At 39.7% G+C, this 15,962-nt stretch overlaps 1 protein-coding gene across 1 annotated transcript in view; it reads left to right on the top strand.

Moving 5' to 3' along the window:
• LOC134395307 (transmembrane protease serine 9-like) overlaps positions 1-15,962 on the top strand; it is a 34,734-nt gene that overhangs the window by 6,642 nt on the left and 12,130 nt on the right. The window contains exons 4-6 of the mRNA XM_063121460.1: positions 9,150-9,415; positions 13,544-13,686; positions 14,465-14,676. Of these exons, the coding sequence (XP_062977530.1) occupies positions 9,150-9,415; positions 13,544-13,686; positions 14,465-14,676 (621 nt within the window). The remainder of the gene's footprint in view (positions 1-9,149; positions 9,416-13,543; positions 13,687-14,464; positions 14,677-15,962) is intronic.

Raw genomic sequence — 15,962 nt, 5'->3', positions numbered from 1 at the left:
AGTGGGTATCCAAATTGTAGATGTGGTTCAATGTAAGCAAGTGTAAGGTGATGCACGTTGGGGTAAAAAAACAACAACTTTAAGTATAACCTAATGGGATCTGAGCTGGTGGTGACCGAATAAGAAAGAGATCTTGGAATTGTGGTGGACAGCTTGATGAAAATGTCCACCTAGTGTGTGGCTGCTGTAAAGAAGGCAAACTCGCAAGTTAGGCATTATAAGAAAAGGAATTGAGAATAAAACAGCCAGTATCATGCTGCCCTTATATAAATCTATGGTGCAACCACACCAGTTCTGGTCACCACACCTAAAAAAAAAAGGATATTACAGAGCTGGAAAAAGAACAACTAAAATGATTTAAGGGGCTGAAGCATCTCCCCTATGAGGGAAGGTTACATCAACTGGGATTGTTTAGCTTGGAAAAAAGGAGACTAAGGGGAGACATGATAGAGGTGTACAAAATTTTGCATGGTATGGAGAATGTGGATAGGGAGACCTTTTTCTCTCTTTCTCAAAATACTAGAATCTGGGGTCATCCCATGAAGCTGATTGGTGGGAGATCCAGGACCAATAAAAGGAAAAACTTCAAACAGCGCGTAGTTAAATTATGCAATGCACTACCACAGGATGCAGTGATGGCCATCAATTTGGATGGCTTTAAAAGGGGGTTGGATAAATTCCTGGAGGCGAAGGCTATGAATGGCTACTAGCCCTGATGGTTGTATGCTATCTCCAGTATTCGAGGCAGTAAGCCTTTGTGCACCAGTTGCTGGGGAACATGGGTCGGAGGGTGCTGTTGCACCATGTCCTGCTTGTTCATCCCTGGCCGATGGCTGGTTGGTCTGATCCAGCATGGCACTTCTTATGTTCACTTTGAGCAGCCTTATAGTGCTGCTCAAAAGAACTCACAACAGGGAATAGTGTTTCAGGAGCCAGGGGTGGGGTGCTGGGAGAGGCAAAAGGACCCTTTGGTGGTTGCAGAAAACACCCCCCCCCCTTTTTGATCCTTCTGAAACTTTTTTCTGTCCAACTACATAGCAATAAAGGGCTCAGATTCAGGGCTGACTGCTAACCTTAACCCTAAACGTCTTAGTGCGATATAGCTGGATGGGTAGTATAGGGTGAAAAGAAAGGTTTTTTAACCTCATGGTGTGTATCTCTCCTATTTTAACGTTGTTTGTTGTTGTTTATTCATTCAGTCGCTTCCGATTCTTCGTGACTTCATGGACCAGCCCATGCCAGAGCTTTCTGTCGGCTGTCGCCACCCCCAGCTCCCCCAAGGTCAAGCCTGTCACCTCCAGAATATCATCCATCCATCTTGCCCTTGGTCGGCCCTTTTCCTTTTGCCTTCCACTTTCCCTAGCATCAGCCTCTTCTCCAGGGTATCCTGTCTTCTCATTATGTGGCCAAAGTACTTCAGTTCTGCCTTTAATACCATTCCCTCAAGTGAGCAGTCTGGCTTTATTTCCTGGAGTATGGGCTGGTTTGATCTTCTTGCAGTCCAAGGCACTCTCAGAATTTTCCTCCAACACCACAGTTCAAAAGCATCTATCTTCCTTCGCTCAGCTTTCCTTATGGTCCAGCTCTCGCAGCCATAGGTTACTACGGGGAATACCATTGCTTTAACTATGCGGACCTTTGTTGTCAGTGTGGTGTCTCTGCTCTTAACTACTTTATCAAGATTTGTCATTGCTCTCCTCCCAAGAAGTAAACGTCATCTGATTTCCTGGCTGCAGTCAGCATCTGCAGTAATCTTTGCGCCCAGAAATACAAAGTTTGTCACTGCTTCCACGTTTTCTCCCTCTATTTGCCAGTTATCAATCAAGCTGGTTGCCATAATCTTGGTTTTTTTGAGGTTTAACTGAAACCCAGCTTTTGCACTTTCTTCTTTCACCTTTGTCATAAGGCTCCTCAGCTCCTCCTCGCTTTCAGCCATCAAAGTGGTGTCATCTGCATATCTGAGATTGTTAATGTTTCTTCCTGCGATTTTAACTCCAGCCTTGGATTCGTCAAGCCCAGCACATCACATGATGTGTTCTGCATACAAGTTGAATAGGTAAGGTGAGAGTATACAACCCTGCCGTACTCCTTTCCCAATCTTAAACCAATCCGTTGTTCCGTGGTCTGTTCTTACCGTTGCTACTTGTTCGTTATACAGATTCCTTAGGAGGCAGACAAGATGACTTGGTATCCCCATACCACCAAGAACTTGCCACAGTTTGTTATGATCCACACAGTCAAAGGCTTTAGAGTAGTCAATAAAACAGAAATAGATGTTTTTCTGGAACTCCCTGGCTTTCTCCATTATCCAGCGGATATTGGCAATTTGGTCTCTAGTTCCTCTGCCTTTTCTAAACCCAGCTTGTACATCTGGCAATTCTCGCTCCATGAATTGCTGGAGTCTACCTTGCAGGATCTTGAGCATTACCTTGCTGGCATGTGAAATAAGTGCCACTGTCTGATAGTTGGAACATTCTTTAGTGTTTCCCTTTTTTGGTATGGGGATATAAGTTGATTTTTTTCCAGTCTGATGGCCATTCTTGTGTTTTCCAAATTTGCTGGCATATGGCATGCATCACCTTGACAGCATCATCTTGCAATATTTTAAACAGTTCAGCTGGGATACCGTCGTCTCCTGCTGCCTTGTTATTAGCAATGCTTCTTAAGGCCCGTTCAACCTCACTCTTCAGGATGTCTGGCTCTAACTCACTGACCACACCGTCTGAGCTATCCCCGATATTATTATCCTTCCTATACAGATCTTCCGTATATTCTTGCCACCTTTTCTTGATCTCTTCTGTTTCTGTTAGGTCCTTGCCATCTTTGTTTTTGATCATACCCGTTTTTGCCTGGAATTTACCTCCAATGTTTCTAATTTTCTGGAAGAGGTCTCTTGTCCTTCCTATTCTATTGTCTTCTTCCACTTCCGCACATTGCTTGTTTAGAAATAATTCCTTATCTCTTCTGGCTAACCTCTGGAATTTTGCATATCTCCCCCTATCACTGTTGCCTTTTGCTTTCCTTCTTTCTTGGGCTACTTCCAGTGTCTCAGCAGACAGCCATCTTGCCTTCTTGGTTTTCTTTTTCTTTGGGACATTTTTTGTTGCCGCCTCTTGGACAATGTTGCGAACTTTTTACGTTACTTCTAGTATATTGTGTTTGACCTTAACAAATCGTGCTAATTCCCTCTTCCTTTCTCCATTTTCATCCCTGCCTGCCCCTCAGCTGACTACAATGCTACATTTTATTGTGGGCCCTGACTTGTTCTCAGGCCACACCCTCTCTCTATTGTGCCCCAACTCCACCCCTTCCCTTGTGCCCTGCCACAGACAATCAACCTTGCTAGTAGTCCTTGTAGGGCTGCAATTTGCAACAGCTTAGGAAGTGTTTTGTCACATTCTGAGGTGGTCATTTTTGGAAGTGGTCAAAAGTGCACTTCAGTACCATCTCTGCTCAGGCATTTTCCAAAATGCTCATGGTTGGTCAGTAGTTCCCTTGCTTATTGGCTTCACTTTTGCATTTTTGGAAGCAGACTTGCAAACCCTTCTGCCAACTTGAAAAAGTTCAAAGTCCTGTTCTGTCACACCTAATATAAATGTTGAGGCTGATGGGGGCCACCATGGTATTGGCGGCAAGCACTGAGGAAGGTAACATATTTTGGGGATAGAGAGATGGACCATTTCCTTTTTTTTTCCTGTTTTTTTCCCCCCTGGATAGAGGTTGGATAGATGAGGGAAGGAACGTTGTACAACTTTTCATTGTGGTTAGTAGCAGGGATGGGTAGTCCGGCTGAGAATTCCTAAAGTATTCAAATGGCAAGTGGAGAAAGCTGGATGCACAGAATGGGTTGGAAGTGAAGAGTGCTTTAAAAGTAGGGTGACCAACTGTCAGGATTTCCCCGGATTTGTCCTGGTTTTTGTTCTTTCCATGGTGTCAGGGGGGATTTTCTATAATTTTCAATAATGTCCTGGAATGACACACCCTCCCCTTTAAGGCTGCCATTAGCATGGCAGGAGTGAATGACATGCTTTCTTGAGGCACATCATTCCCCCACCCCGAGCTCCAATTGAGGTCTTAAAGGGGAAAGTGGGTCATTCGTGGACATTATAGAAAAGGCCCCAATTGGAGCGGATGGTGGTGGTGCAGAATGAAATCCTTTCCCCTCCTCCACTCCAATCGGGTTCTTTAAGGTAGCGGGGGAATAAAGTACTTTCTGCAGGACTCAGAAAGCTGCTTCCCCACACACACACTAGGTGTCCTCTTTTTTGGTTTCCCAAATATGGTCACCCTATTTAAAAGTGATGCAAAAGTGCAGGCCAGAGAAATACTTGCTGTTGCCTGCCTGGAATGTGTCCTTAAACTGTGATAACACCTTTTGTTTGCAAAAAAATATCAGCAAACTTCGCATCTTTCTCTATCGCAGCTAGAGTGAATACACTCAATGGAGGTAAGAGTCTCTGAACCATGGCCCCACCTACTTTTGGCTCCAGTCTTGCCCACTGCTGGAATATTGCCTTTGGAAAGTTTCCAATGAGAGAATGCAGCCCGTTGACTAAAAAAACCAATATTTCCCCCGCTCCTGCACTATAGTATTGTACAATGTTAAAAGGCTGAGGTTTATGGCTGGCTAATAGCATTGAACCTGAGTACTTCGTTGCTATATAGCTATGGGCAGGAGAGGATTTTGTGTCACACACACACACACACACATCCTCCAAATTTAATGCTTACCTCCAGAAAACAATGAGCTGTTAAAGCAGGCATGAGGAGCCTGCAGGTTGGATATGACTCACCGGGGTTTCTCCATTCAACCTGTAAACTTCTTCCCCATACTCTGCCCTCTCTCCAGACAGGCAAAAGCTCTTATCTTTTATCAGAGGTAAGAGAGAAATATTCTAACAATACAAAAGGTAGCTTACCAACCATGCAGTGCTGCACACAAGGAAGGTTATTGTGAGAAATTATCTTTTTAAAACAAAATCATATTTCTGCTTTGGAAGCTTATTGGGGTGGGAGGGAAAAAGGAAAAACAAAAATTGGCAGCAATCACACATAGAATGCCAAATAAAAATCCAAAGTCAATCTAACTTATTCAAACAGAATCTTATTATTATTATTTATTTATATAGCACCAACCTACATCTTAGGTTGCAGAACACATCCAGAGTTCATTATGGAGGTGAGAGTATTCTTGGATTCCTTTGGATGTAAGTGATTCAAAGATACAAAGTGATATAGGAGTCTCACATACTTATGGGAAAGCTATCCCTTTGGTGGAGATGGACAAAAACATTACTTAAGAGCTGGGCCCACTATTTTAATGACAGTAAACTTATGTCATTTCGATATCACTTTTACCTTGCTGTTATTAACTAGTTAGAGCCTTTAACACAGCACACTCCCACACAATCCTGATTGGCGAGGTGGGGATGATGTGTGTGTGAATGAATGAATGTGTGAGAAAGAGAAAGGGTGTATGAATGAATTGGGATGTTTGTGAATGAATAGGTATGGGATTTTAATGTTTGTGTACATGTATCGTGGCCCCACACACCACGCCCCCCCCCCAAAAAACAGGCCTACCCATTCATGTAGACTCCAAAGAGTTCTTCAGGAGCCAGTGTAGCCCCTGACTCCAAAAGGTTTGTCTACTCCTGCTGTAGTTCGCACTGTTGAGCTATATCAGAAGTTGGAGATTGTCATAGTTTCATATGGACCGCCTTAATTATAATTATGTGAAACTATTTGACTCTTATAAAGGGATCCTATGCCATGGAAAGCACTGAACCTGAACTTGGTGGTGTGACTCCAGAAACACTCCCAAGAAATTCTCTTTCAAATCTCAGTTTTAATACCTGTTTCTAATATGCAAGGCAGGCAAAAAGAAGAAAAAAGGTCATATCCCTACTGCCACCCTTTAGAAGCTGTGGAAAGCTAAATTTTATTTATTTTGGACAAATTTGTAAACCATTATTCATTAAAATTAGGCAAGAACTGCAGGAGTGTACCTATGCTTTTATTACTTACCTTTATTATGTGGCATCTCAATTACATTTAGTTCTGATTCTGTTCTCCTTCCGCCTCCTTCCTGAATATGTGGATATGTTTTGAACAGAGCTTTCAAATGAATTTTACTTTAAAAGAAATAGCATGGCAACAGACGTTCAAGAGAATCCCTTGTTGTCCTCAACTCTGGTAATCTGAGATGCATGGAGGATAAACTTCAACACTTCCCATTTCACTTGTTTCAACACTCTTGGGACAAAGAATTTGGCCTGGGGGCTGATCCAATGGCCTTTGGTGAGGAGAGAGCAGTTAAGCTAACATGATATGAGTATGTGATGCACCTGAAGAAGCTGATTTCAAAAGCAGAGTAACAATCTAAACCAGAGCACCTTGTTCTCTGGTTGCATGCAGTGGTTTCAAATCCAGTACCTAGTAAACACTGCTACTCTACAGTTAAAGTGACATGGAAAATTACTAGGTTTGAAAAGTTTTATCTAGCTGGATGTCTCCCGACTCCCAAAGCTTCATCCCACGTACCTCTTTCCCTCGAATTATCCCCTACAGCGCTAAGCTGTTGTCGTTGTTGCTAGCTAATCACACCCCGGGTGGCAGTGCTCCTAAGATCCTTTGCATACCAGGAAAAGAGGTTTTTTTTGGGGGGGGGAATATAAAAAAATCAATGGATGACCCAATCCGATTCAAATTTGGTATGCTTAAAGGTCTCCTTAATATCTATTACTGTGCCAATTTTGATGTCTTTATCTTTAAAACTTACGCAGATGTAAGCATTTATTTAATTTGAAGCTTAAGAATATCAAATCTTGCTCCTGCGCCCCCAGTGACCACTTGGAAAACAAATGATTTGCTCCAAAACTAGTAGCAAAATAGGGCGGGTCTTTTGGCTTTATAGAACAATTAAAGCAGGATGCATGGGAGCACTTCACAGTCAAAGCAGATTATGAACTGGAAAACTTTGGAGTCCTTTGCACGCAATTCACAGTGATTGCACAGTATAACACAGGTGTGATAAAGCTACCCATCCAAACGCTTTAGCCACTACACCACACTGGCTTTCCTCTCTCTCTCCCCCCCCCCCATTTTAAATGGTTGAAATGCTTCTCCTAAGTCTTAGTTACTGGTAGTAAGAGCTTTAAGCTAAAGTAGGCTGGTATTTTTGGCCCATCTGCTTTGAATTTGGCCATTGGGCTGAAAGAGATTTGACAACCCTGTTATAGAAGAACAAGAACATAGGAAGAGCCCTGCTGGATGAGACCAAAGAGCCATCTAGTCCAGTACTCTGTTCACACAGTGGCCAACCTGTTGTTGACCAGGAACCCACAGGCAGGACGTGAGTGCAACAGCAACATCCCATCCATGTTCTCCAGCAACTGGTGTACATAAACTTACTGCCTCTGATACCGGAGCTTTAGCCCAGTGTTGTTGCTCTACCCAAACTGCCTAACATGGTGCCCTCAAGATGTCTGGGATTGCAATATTAAGTATTCCTGGCCATCGGCCATGCTGGTTGGTGTGGGTGTGAATTGGTCCAGAACATTTGGAGGATGCCAGGTTGGGAAGGCTCCTCTAGAGAGACAGATAGATAGATAACTTAAAAGTTGGCTGAAAACTGCAGTCATGGAGAGAAGATGTTGAATGCCAGGATGAGGATATTATTTAGCTCCCCCAGCTACTGTTGAAAATAATAATAAATTTATTTCTTACCCACCTCTCCCTCTGGATTGAGGCAGAGGACAACATTGAATACAAAAATACATAAAACTGATTAAAAACATATAAAATGAATACATTATTAAAATAACAACCAAACATCTTAAAATTTGACTGGGTAGTCAGAAAAGATCTGACTTCGATTACTGACTTTAGTTTTCATTCTATTTTTTAAATTATTTGTTTATTTTGTTCTGCTATCACTCGGCAGGTTCCAAAATTCTGTCAAGGCTTAAAGGGAGCTTGTTTAAGAGGGAAATGTATTTGGGGGTAAACTGGAGAAGGATATGAGATAATTTTAGAGAGCAATCCTATGGCACCAAACAGTGTTGGGAGGGGGACATAAGATTGTTCAGTTTCCTAGCTACAAGGTTGGAGACAGGGCTCTGACCTGGGAGCCAGGAAACTGCACTCCCCACACCCTCTTCTGTCCCCTTGTACCTTTTCATATGGCCACTTCAGCTGCCTCTCCCTCTCTGAGACATTACTGCTAGATGGTGATTTCATCCATCTAGCAGAAATGCAGGGCGGCTGGAGCCCAGAGCCACTGCTCTCCTCCCATTCTGCATTGGATAGTCAGCAGCCTCTGAATTTGGATGCTGCCACCCATCCACATAGGATTGCTGTCTTAGTTACATGTATTTAGGGTTAGTTACAATACAGTTAAGGGTATGAAGGGCTTGATAGAATCATTGGTATTGGAAAGAAACTTTTGAACCAAGCAGGAGAGGTGGTATGACCTATTTAGCACTGATGGAGTGCTTCAGAGTGCTTCTTATACCTCATTAGTCCTTAAAACAAGTCTGTAAGGCAGGTTATCAACCCCATATTTTAGTACAGCTACAGGAGAGGCTGGTGGACTGAGGCTGAGACTGGTCACAGACTACTTGCAGTGTTCATGGTTGAGGTCTGAGCTACGTTTTAATGACTATCACCTCAGTACTATCACCAGCCCATTGATCCAGGACTTGCAGAACCTCTCCTGATTCAGATGTCACAGGGAGATAAAGCTGTGTGTCATCAGCACAAGATGGTATCCTGTGGAATCACATAGCTCAATTGCCAAAGCTCTGAGGAATGGTCACCCAATGTTACTCTCTGAAATCAACCCTGCAGGTAGAACTGGAACCACAGTGATATAATGTGTCTAATGCCCATCCCATGGACTCAATCCAGGAGGATACCGTGATTGATATATCAAAAGCCAATGAGAGATTGAGCAGAATTAACAGGGTTAAGCATAATTAAGGGTAGCTGCAGAAATCTTTGGTATTCACTCTCTAGTTAATCAGAATCTGAGTCCATACTTATTTGTTTTACATAATGTAAAGCAAGACGACTCTCAAGTCTCAAGTTTGTGAAATAGCAATTGTAAAATAATAAATGAGCCTATAGGGAATTTTATTCTGTCCTAGGAACCCAGCCTTCTGGAGGGTTGTGCTTGGCTTGCATCATCTTCATAAAAGCACCTATCTTACTGTAACGCGCCGGGTCAGAGCTATCACGGTACATGCTAATTATTCTTCGGAAACCTATGACAATGATGTTGCTTTGTTTACGCTAGTAAGATCTATCAAATACAATGACTATATTCAGCCCATCTGCCTACCGGACACTAATTTTTCCGTTGAAGATGAGTACCCATGTTACATAACAGGATGGGGAAAAGCAAAGGAGAAAGGTATCTTTTATTTATCCTTTAAATGAAACTATAGTCAAGAGTAAGAAATAGTTTAGTGATTTCAGGCAGTTTCTTTGCCATGACTACTTTCATGGCTTTTTCACACATTACATGGGAGGAAATCTGGGTCTGTCACTGAGTGTACACTTAAGAGGGAGTGTCATTCTGACACATTTTTGTGTGGAGGGCACTCACACTTCATATTACTAGATAGACACTAAAAATATTTTGCATTCATTATGGGAAATAGTGAAACACATTACAACTTTACCTCAACAGATTAGAAATTTAATTGTGATATTTGCCTCATATGTGTCAGAATTCATCTGGGAAAAATCAATCTGCAATCTAACCTTGCATATCATTACTAAAAATTATTGTAGGTTCAGTTCAAGCTAAGTGCCATACTCATACTATAATTGTCAAATCTACAAAAGGGTTTGGCTTTTGTGTGAACTTTATTGTACACCTGTATAAAACTGTATTTTGAATTATAAACTTTTTGAAAACAATTTTGTTACGGTAATGGCTGAAGGAGCATTCCATTGTCACGTATGGGACATTTATACTCAAGTTCAGGACAAAGAATCTTTTGCATATACTACTAATGTTTAAAGTGAACAATTTATTTTGCAGCATATGAATACAATGGTCATTACTAGCAGAACAGGGTTAGTAATTTTAAATTCAGCAAGAAACAATTATTTGAGATACTATTAATATTTTGTCACGTATGGGACACAAGAATTTCCATCTTTGTGGACATGGTTATCTTCAATTAAACATTTCTGTGAACTGTGAACTTGAAACTAATTCAACTTTTTTCTGATAATTCCTGAGATATCACCTCACATTTATATCCATGTTAGACTCAATTTTTACATTTTAGCTCAATCAAAAAAAGTTTTTTTGATGTCACGTATGGGACATTCTCTGTCACGTATGGGACACTGTCTGCATTACAACATAAAAAACTCACTTAGGACTACTAAATATGAATTCTTAATTGATTTAAGACACTAGCATCAACAAATAATGTAGTTAGAGCATTTAAGCATTAATATTTGAAAAGTCCCTTTACATTAGAATAATTCTGAAAATTTATACATGGTGCTGCGACAAGACTTCAAAGCCACAGTTGGTGGGTCAATCTTCCTAAACACATCCTTAAAGGAATATGTAATACAATCAGGAGTGTAGGGCCACTTATAATGATGTTTGTTGGTAGGAACCATTACACTCACTTTAACTCCATCCATGCCACAGACTTCCATAACACTGCCTTGGTAGGCCACCTTATTATAACTAACCAAGCACCTATACTGAGTTTCACATTTGAAGTAGGCCTAGTAACAGGAACAGATTCTTCACTCTCCAGGGCATGGTGTTTGAAGGAAACTAGACCGTTTGGTTTAGCCTGCACAATATGATATGATGCTATCCCAGGCACAGTGATAGTTCCTTCCCAAGGCTTGTCTTTCTCTACTTGGGAATGTATTTCACTCTGGGAAATGTACAGAGTGCATGTTGAGGGAGCAAGTTAATTTGCTAACTGTGCAAACTCCACTGCATTCTATACGACACTGACGTTGCCTTGGCTCATGGTCTTTTGTCGTACAAGCCTTTTCACATTGCCTCCCACACCATCAACTATTCCTTTGCCATGTGAGGTGGCAAAATATTTCCAACTGAACTTTCTTTGGTATTTTTTTGCTAGAAGCTTCAGCACGTGCACCATGTATTTGTTCTTGAACTCCATCGCTCCAAATGATGTCCTGAGTAACACCAGTTTCTTCACTCATTATCTCATAGAGTTTCATCAGCATTACATACACAGTGTGTTTGTCCTTCTCTGTTATATCTGAGCACAAGAGGAAGTTTCTACAAGATCCATTTAAGAAAACAGCTGCAGTGAAAAGCGTTACAGTTGCTCGAGACCAAAGGGCACTCTGAATCTTGTTCTGATACTCACAGCTATAAGACATAGCAAAATCAATTTGCAGCACTCTTACATTTTCCAGGTTTTGATCACTTAAGAAAGCATTTGCTTGTATTCTTTTTATGTGAACATGACCCAGAAAGTTTTCATAACTTGAAACAATATCTTTGTGTAATTCACCAGCACAACCATCTTTCATGCTTAACACTAGTCCTCCGTCAGCATCCTTTTCCCACTGCTTCCATGTGACGTGCTTTGTTGGCTCTTCAGGAAATGGAATATTTTTTTTCCACTGGAATTCACATTTCCAACAGTTGGAAATTAATTTGTCATCACATAAAACAGACTTTAAAAATCCCCTCCAATTCTAAGGCCCTTTAACTTGAGTTTAAAATTTTCATGTATTTTACATCGACACTGATCCACTGGAGTATCCTTCAGTAGAAGAACATTTTTTTGGATGTAGAGTACAAAATTTTACAAAACTCATTTTAACTTCAGGGTGGCCGTTTTTAAACACAAAAATTGCCTCTCTTAAAAACATAGTGAGAAAATGTTTTTGAAGTCTAAGTTTCTTTCCTTCTTCCCAAACAGTCATGCAGTCCTTCAATCCAGGAGCTGTATATAAAATATCATTGCGAAAAAAGAAGCTCTTAACAATGTTTATGTCTTTCTTTAACATGCCACACCCTTGTGAGAAGGAACTATGCATTTGATTAACTAGTTTAATATCTACTGTTTGTGCTAAACCACTGACTACAGCTCTCTGTTTTCTTGGTGATTTTGGCAAATTTACAAAGGTAGATCCTAAAACGACAGCCTAAATAAATATTCTATTCATAGCTTTTCCATAGCTCCATCTGCTTTGGTAAGGACTTACTATTATATATTTTTCTGCATTACTGTCAGCAATAGTTTTTTTCTTGCATGCTCTCTGCAACCTCTTTCGATCTCTTTCATACTTCTTCCTCTGCAACTCATCTCTGATACTCATAGACATATTTTTCTTTCTCAGTTCTTTTAACCTTTCATTTTCCTTTTTTTGAAATTTTGGATTCTCCCTCTTCTTCTTTAGTCTCATTTTCTTCATTCTTTCAGCACTAGTGCTCTTTTTATTTTCAGTTGACACATTCATTATGCATTATCTGCATAATAAGTGTCACGTATGGGACAATAAATAAAGGGACGTATAAACTGTTTAAAATAAAAAATTAACATTAAGAAAATATTTCATTGTAGACAACATTATCTTTGTTTTAAATCTGCTTTACTACATTTTAAATGCTACAAATAACATATATAACCTAAAAAGTGCACTTTTTCATGTCACGTATGGGACAGCAAAACTATATGCGTAATTAGCTATATATCTGCTAATAAACACACAGTTTCTAATGTTTTAACATGTAGGCAGCTCCTTTAGGACCTTACCTTTGCTATCAGAATGAAAACAACACTTAATTCACTGTACAATACAATGTTAACACTTAATCAAATGTAACCTCATTTAGCATGTGACTGATCTTGACAATGGTAGCCATTTTGAAAACCAGGTTGCGCAATAATAATAGCAAAAAAATTATCTTTCATCATCAAAACACCCTCTTTCCACTATATACAACTAATACAATACAAAATATTAACTAATTTTTCATTTTGAAATTTCATGTGTTTTGTCGCTGTTTCAGTGGAATGCTCCTGAAGCAGGTAATCTGAATAGTTCCTTTGGTTACAAACAATACAAAAAGCACAAATAGACTCTAAAAACATACAGTAGTTGACTACAATACAAATAAAGTAATAAGAACTGCCCGCGCGCACAGAGCAAATGGCCTCGTCATATGCACCAGGGGTCTGTATTGGCTGCAAAACAATGTGCCACAGCTCCAAGAGAGTGGAAAGATTCTTGAGCCACAGGTTGTATTCCTATGCACGCTAGTAACTTCCAGCATGCCCCAATCAGCCATGCTGGGCGTGGGATGCTGGGAGTTATAGGACTTTTTGTCTGTCAAAATGTGCATAGGATTGTGCATAGATTTTCTAGATTACAGATAGGATGCAAGTCTAATGCGTTTGGCGTAGGAGAGTTAACAGTGGTTCAAGTGCTGCCTCTATCCTGCATTTTTGCATATTGCCTTGTTCCCAAATGTTATCAGCATACTTCCAGCAGTATTTTGTTTTCTCTACAGGTACAGGCAAATTTATATTACAAGAAGCTCAAGTAAAAATTATTCCACAAGACGTGTGTAATGACATTGACTGGTATGGAGGACAACTAACGAAGAATATGGTTTGTGCCGGCTCAGCAAGTGGACATGTCGATAGCTGTCAGGTAAAATGGAGATAACTCCATTTTAGAACATGTCACTAGAACCCCCTCTCATGCAATTGTTTGGGGAAACTGTTTTACCTGTGGATGTCAAAAGTAGCTTTTAAATTTGGGAAGCAAAAAATTGTGGTTATTGCTTTATGTAACAAAATCTGTTGCAGAAATAGGGAAACACTAATTTTCTAAATAGTCACAAATATTTTTAATTGTTTGCATAAATTAAGATCTTAGTAGTGACTGACGGATGGAAGTAGGAGGTGAAATCAGAGGAGTGTTATATAAAAGTCGGGATTTCTTTTGTTTCTATTCAGAACATCTGGAGCACTTTGCTTCAATCCAAACTGATGACTTAGAAATAAAGGGTGAGGGCTCTTCTTCTCAACACCTATATATATAATGCCTTGTTCTGATAGCTAAGAATGGATGGATCAACATACATGGGGTCTGTCGTATTATTTGCAGGGTAAGCATAATGAACTAGCTGTTATTTCCAGAACAGCAATGATCAAATTTTGTAAACTAACTACTACTAGGTGCAGCAATCCAAGTGTTGTTCCCCGCCTCGATCAGAATGGAGAGGCGGGTAAGAAATAATTTGTATATTATCATCATCATTATTATTGCAACATTACCCAATTCAGGTTTTCCAGATTTATCTGTTTCCTATTTTCTTTTGTCAATTCATGTGAACATAACTCAGATTTATTGGATTACAATCCTTCAGCATCCTGAAATTTCAGAATATCATGAACATGGCAGTATTATATTTTTCAACTTCCAGGGAGACAGCGGTGGACCCTTGATGTGCTATTTCCCAAATATTGCCAGGTTTTATCTCATAGGAATCACTAGCTTTGGATATGGCTGTGGCCGACCAAGAAATCCAGGAATCTATGTTCGTTCAGCTAATTACAGAAGTTGGATAGATGCACATCTTCTTGCTAAAACTACCACTGTGGAGTTTCAATTTTTCCTGATCCTTTTGACTGTGGGGTGGGTAACCTTCCATATTGTTCTATAAAAAGGCAAATTCTTCTTTCATTGTACCAGAACGGTTTTTCATTGTTTTTATACTGTATTTCTTTCTGTTTTGAAATGAAGTATCTTTACTAGAATTCATTATCTTTAACTATCAAAAGAATTTATCCTGTCCCAGGCCCCACTGCATCTAAAAAATACATTTCATCTGTAATTTAAAATCTAAACCCAACAGGAACTGATCATTTACATAGGTATTTTTTATGGGCTGTAAATCATGTAATGCCAACCGTCTTCTGCAAAGTATTTATATTTATTTATTACATTTATATACTGTCCCCATAGCTAGAGCTCTCTGGGCGGTTTACAGAAATTCTAAAATGAGCTAAAAACAAGTATACAAAATTTAAAGTAGGCTAAAATATGAGAATGAACATTTAAAAACACACACATTGAAAATGGTTGTACTACAAGTACAGTACTGATAATTGATTGAATTCAAACAAAAAATATTTATTACTTTATTTTAGGTTATAAAGACTATATACACGATAGCTGCTAAATGTTTCCATACTTTACATGGCATTTTTCATTTTTATTGTATTACAGTTGTATACAGATATCATGTATGGAACTCCAGTGTAATATTTCTTCAATCCTTCACTCTCAATTGATTGTATCTTAGAGGAAAAAACTGTGAGGACCTGTAAATAAGAGGATTTTCCAAGTATCACTCCTGCAAGCATTTACACATTAGTAAGAATTGGGGCTTTAAGTATTACAAAGTTAAATGCTATTTTTATTTATTTTATTTTTTATTTAATTGCATTTATATTCCGTCTTTTTTCCTCCAAAGAACCCAAGGCGGTGTACATAATCCTCTTCCACTCCATTTTATCCTCATAACAACAACCCTGTGAGGTAGGTTGATCTGAGGGTCTGTGACTGGGCCCAAAATCACCCAGTGAGCTTCCATGGTCGAGTGGGGACTAGAACCCTGATCTCCAGACTCCCAGTCCAACACTTTAGCCACTATACCACACTCTGCTGATTCTTCTGTAAAAAGGAAAACACACATTTCCTTCTAAGCAGCAGTAAAGATTTGTGAGATACACACACACACGTCACCAAACACAGACTTACTATTGAGTAAACGTGCATAGACTGTATCTACGTACTAACAATAACTTTAGACCTGCCCATAAATAAATGAGGTAACTTGAAACAGCTACGTATTTGTTTAAAAACTAGCCATTCATTACTTTCTGCAACTACTGATGTGAATAGTAAAGTAAATAAAC

This window comes from Elgaria multicarinata, chromosome 3, assembly GCF_023053635.1.
Source record: "Elgaria multicarinata webbii isolate HBS135686 ecotype San Diego chromosome 3, rElgMul1.1.pri, whole genome shotgun sequence".
Classification (NCBI taxonomy): Eukaryota; Metazoa; Chordata; class Lepidosauria; order Squamata; family Anguidae; genus Elgaria; species Elgaria multicarinata.
This window is presented reverse-complemented; position numbering and strand designations above follow the sequence as displayed.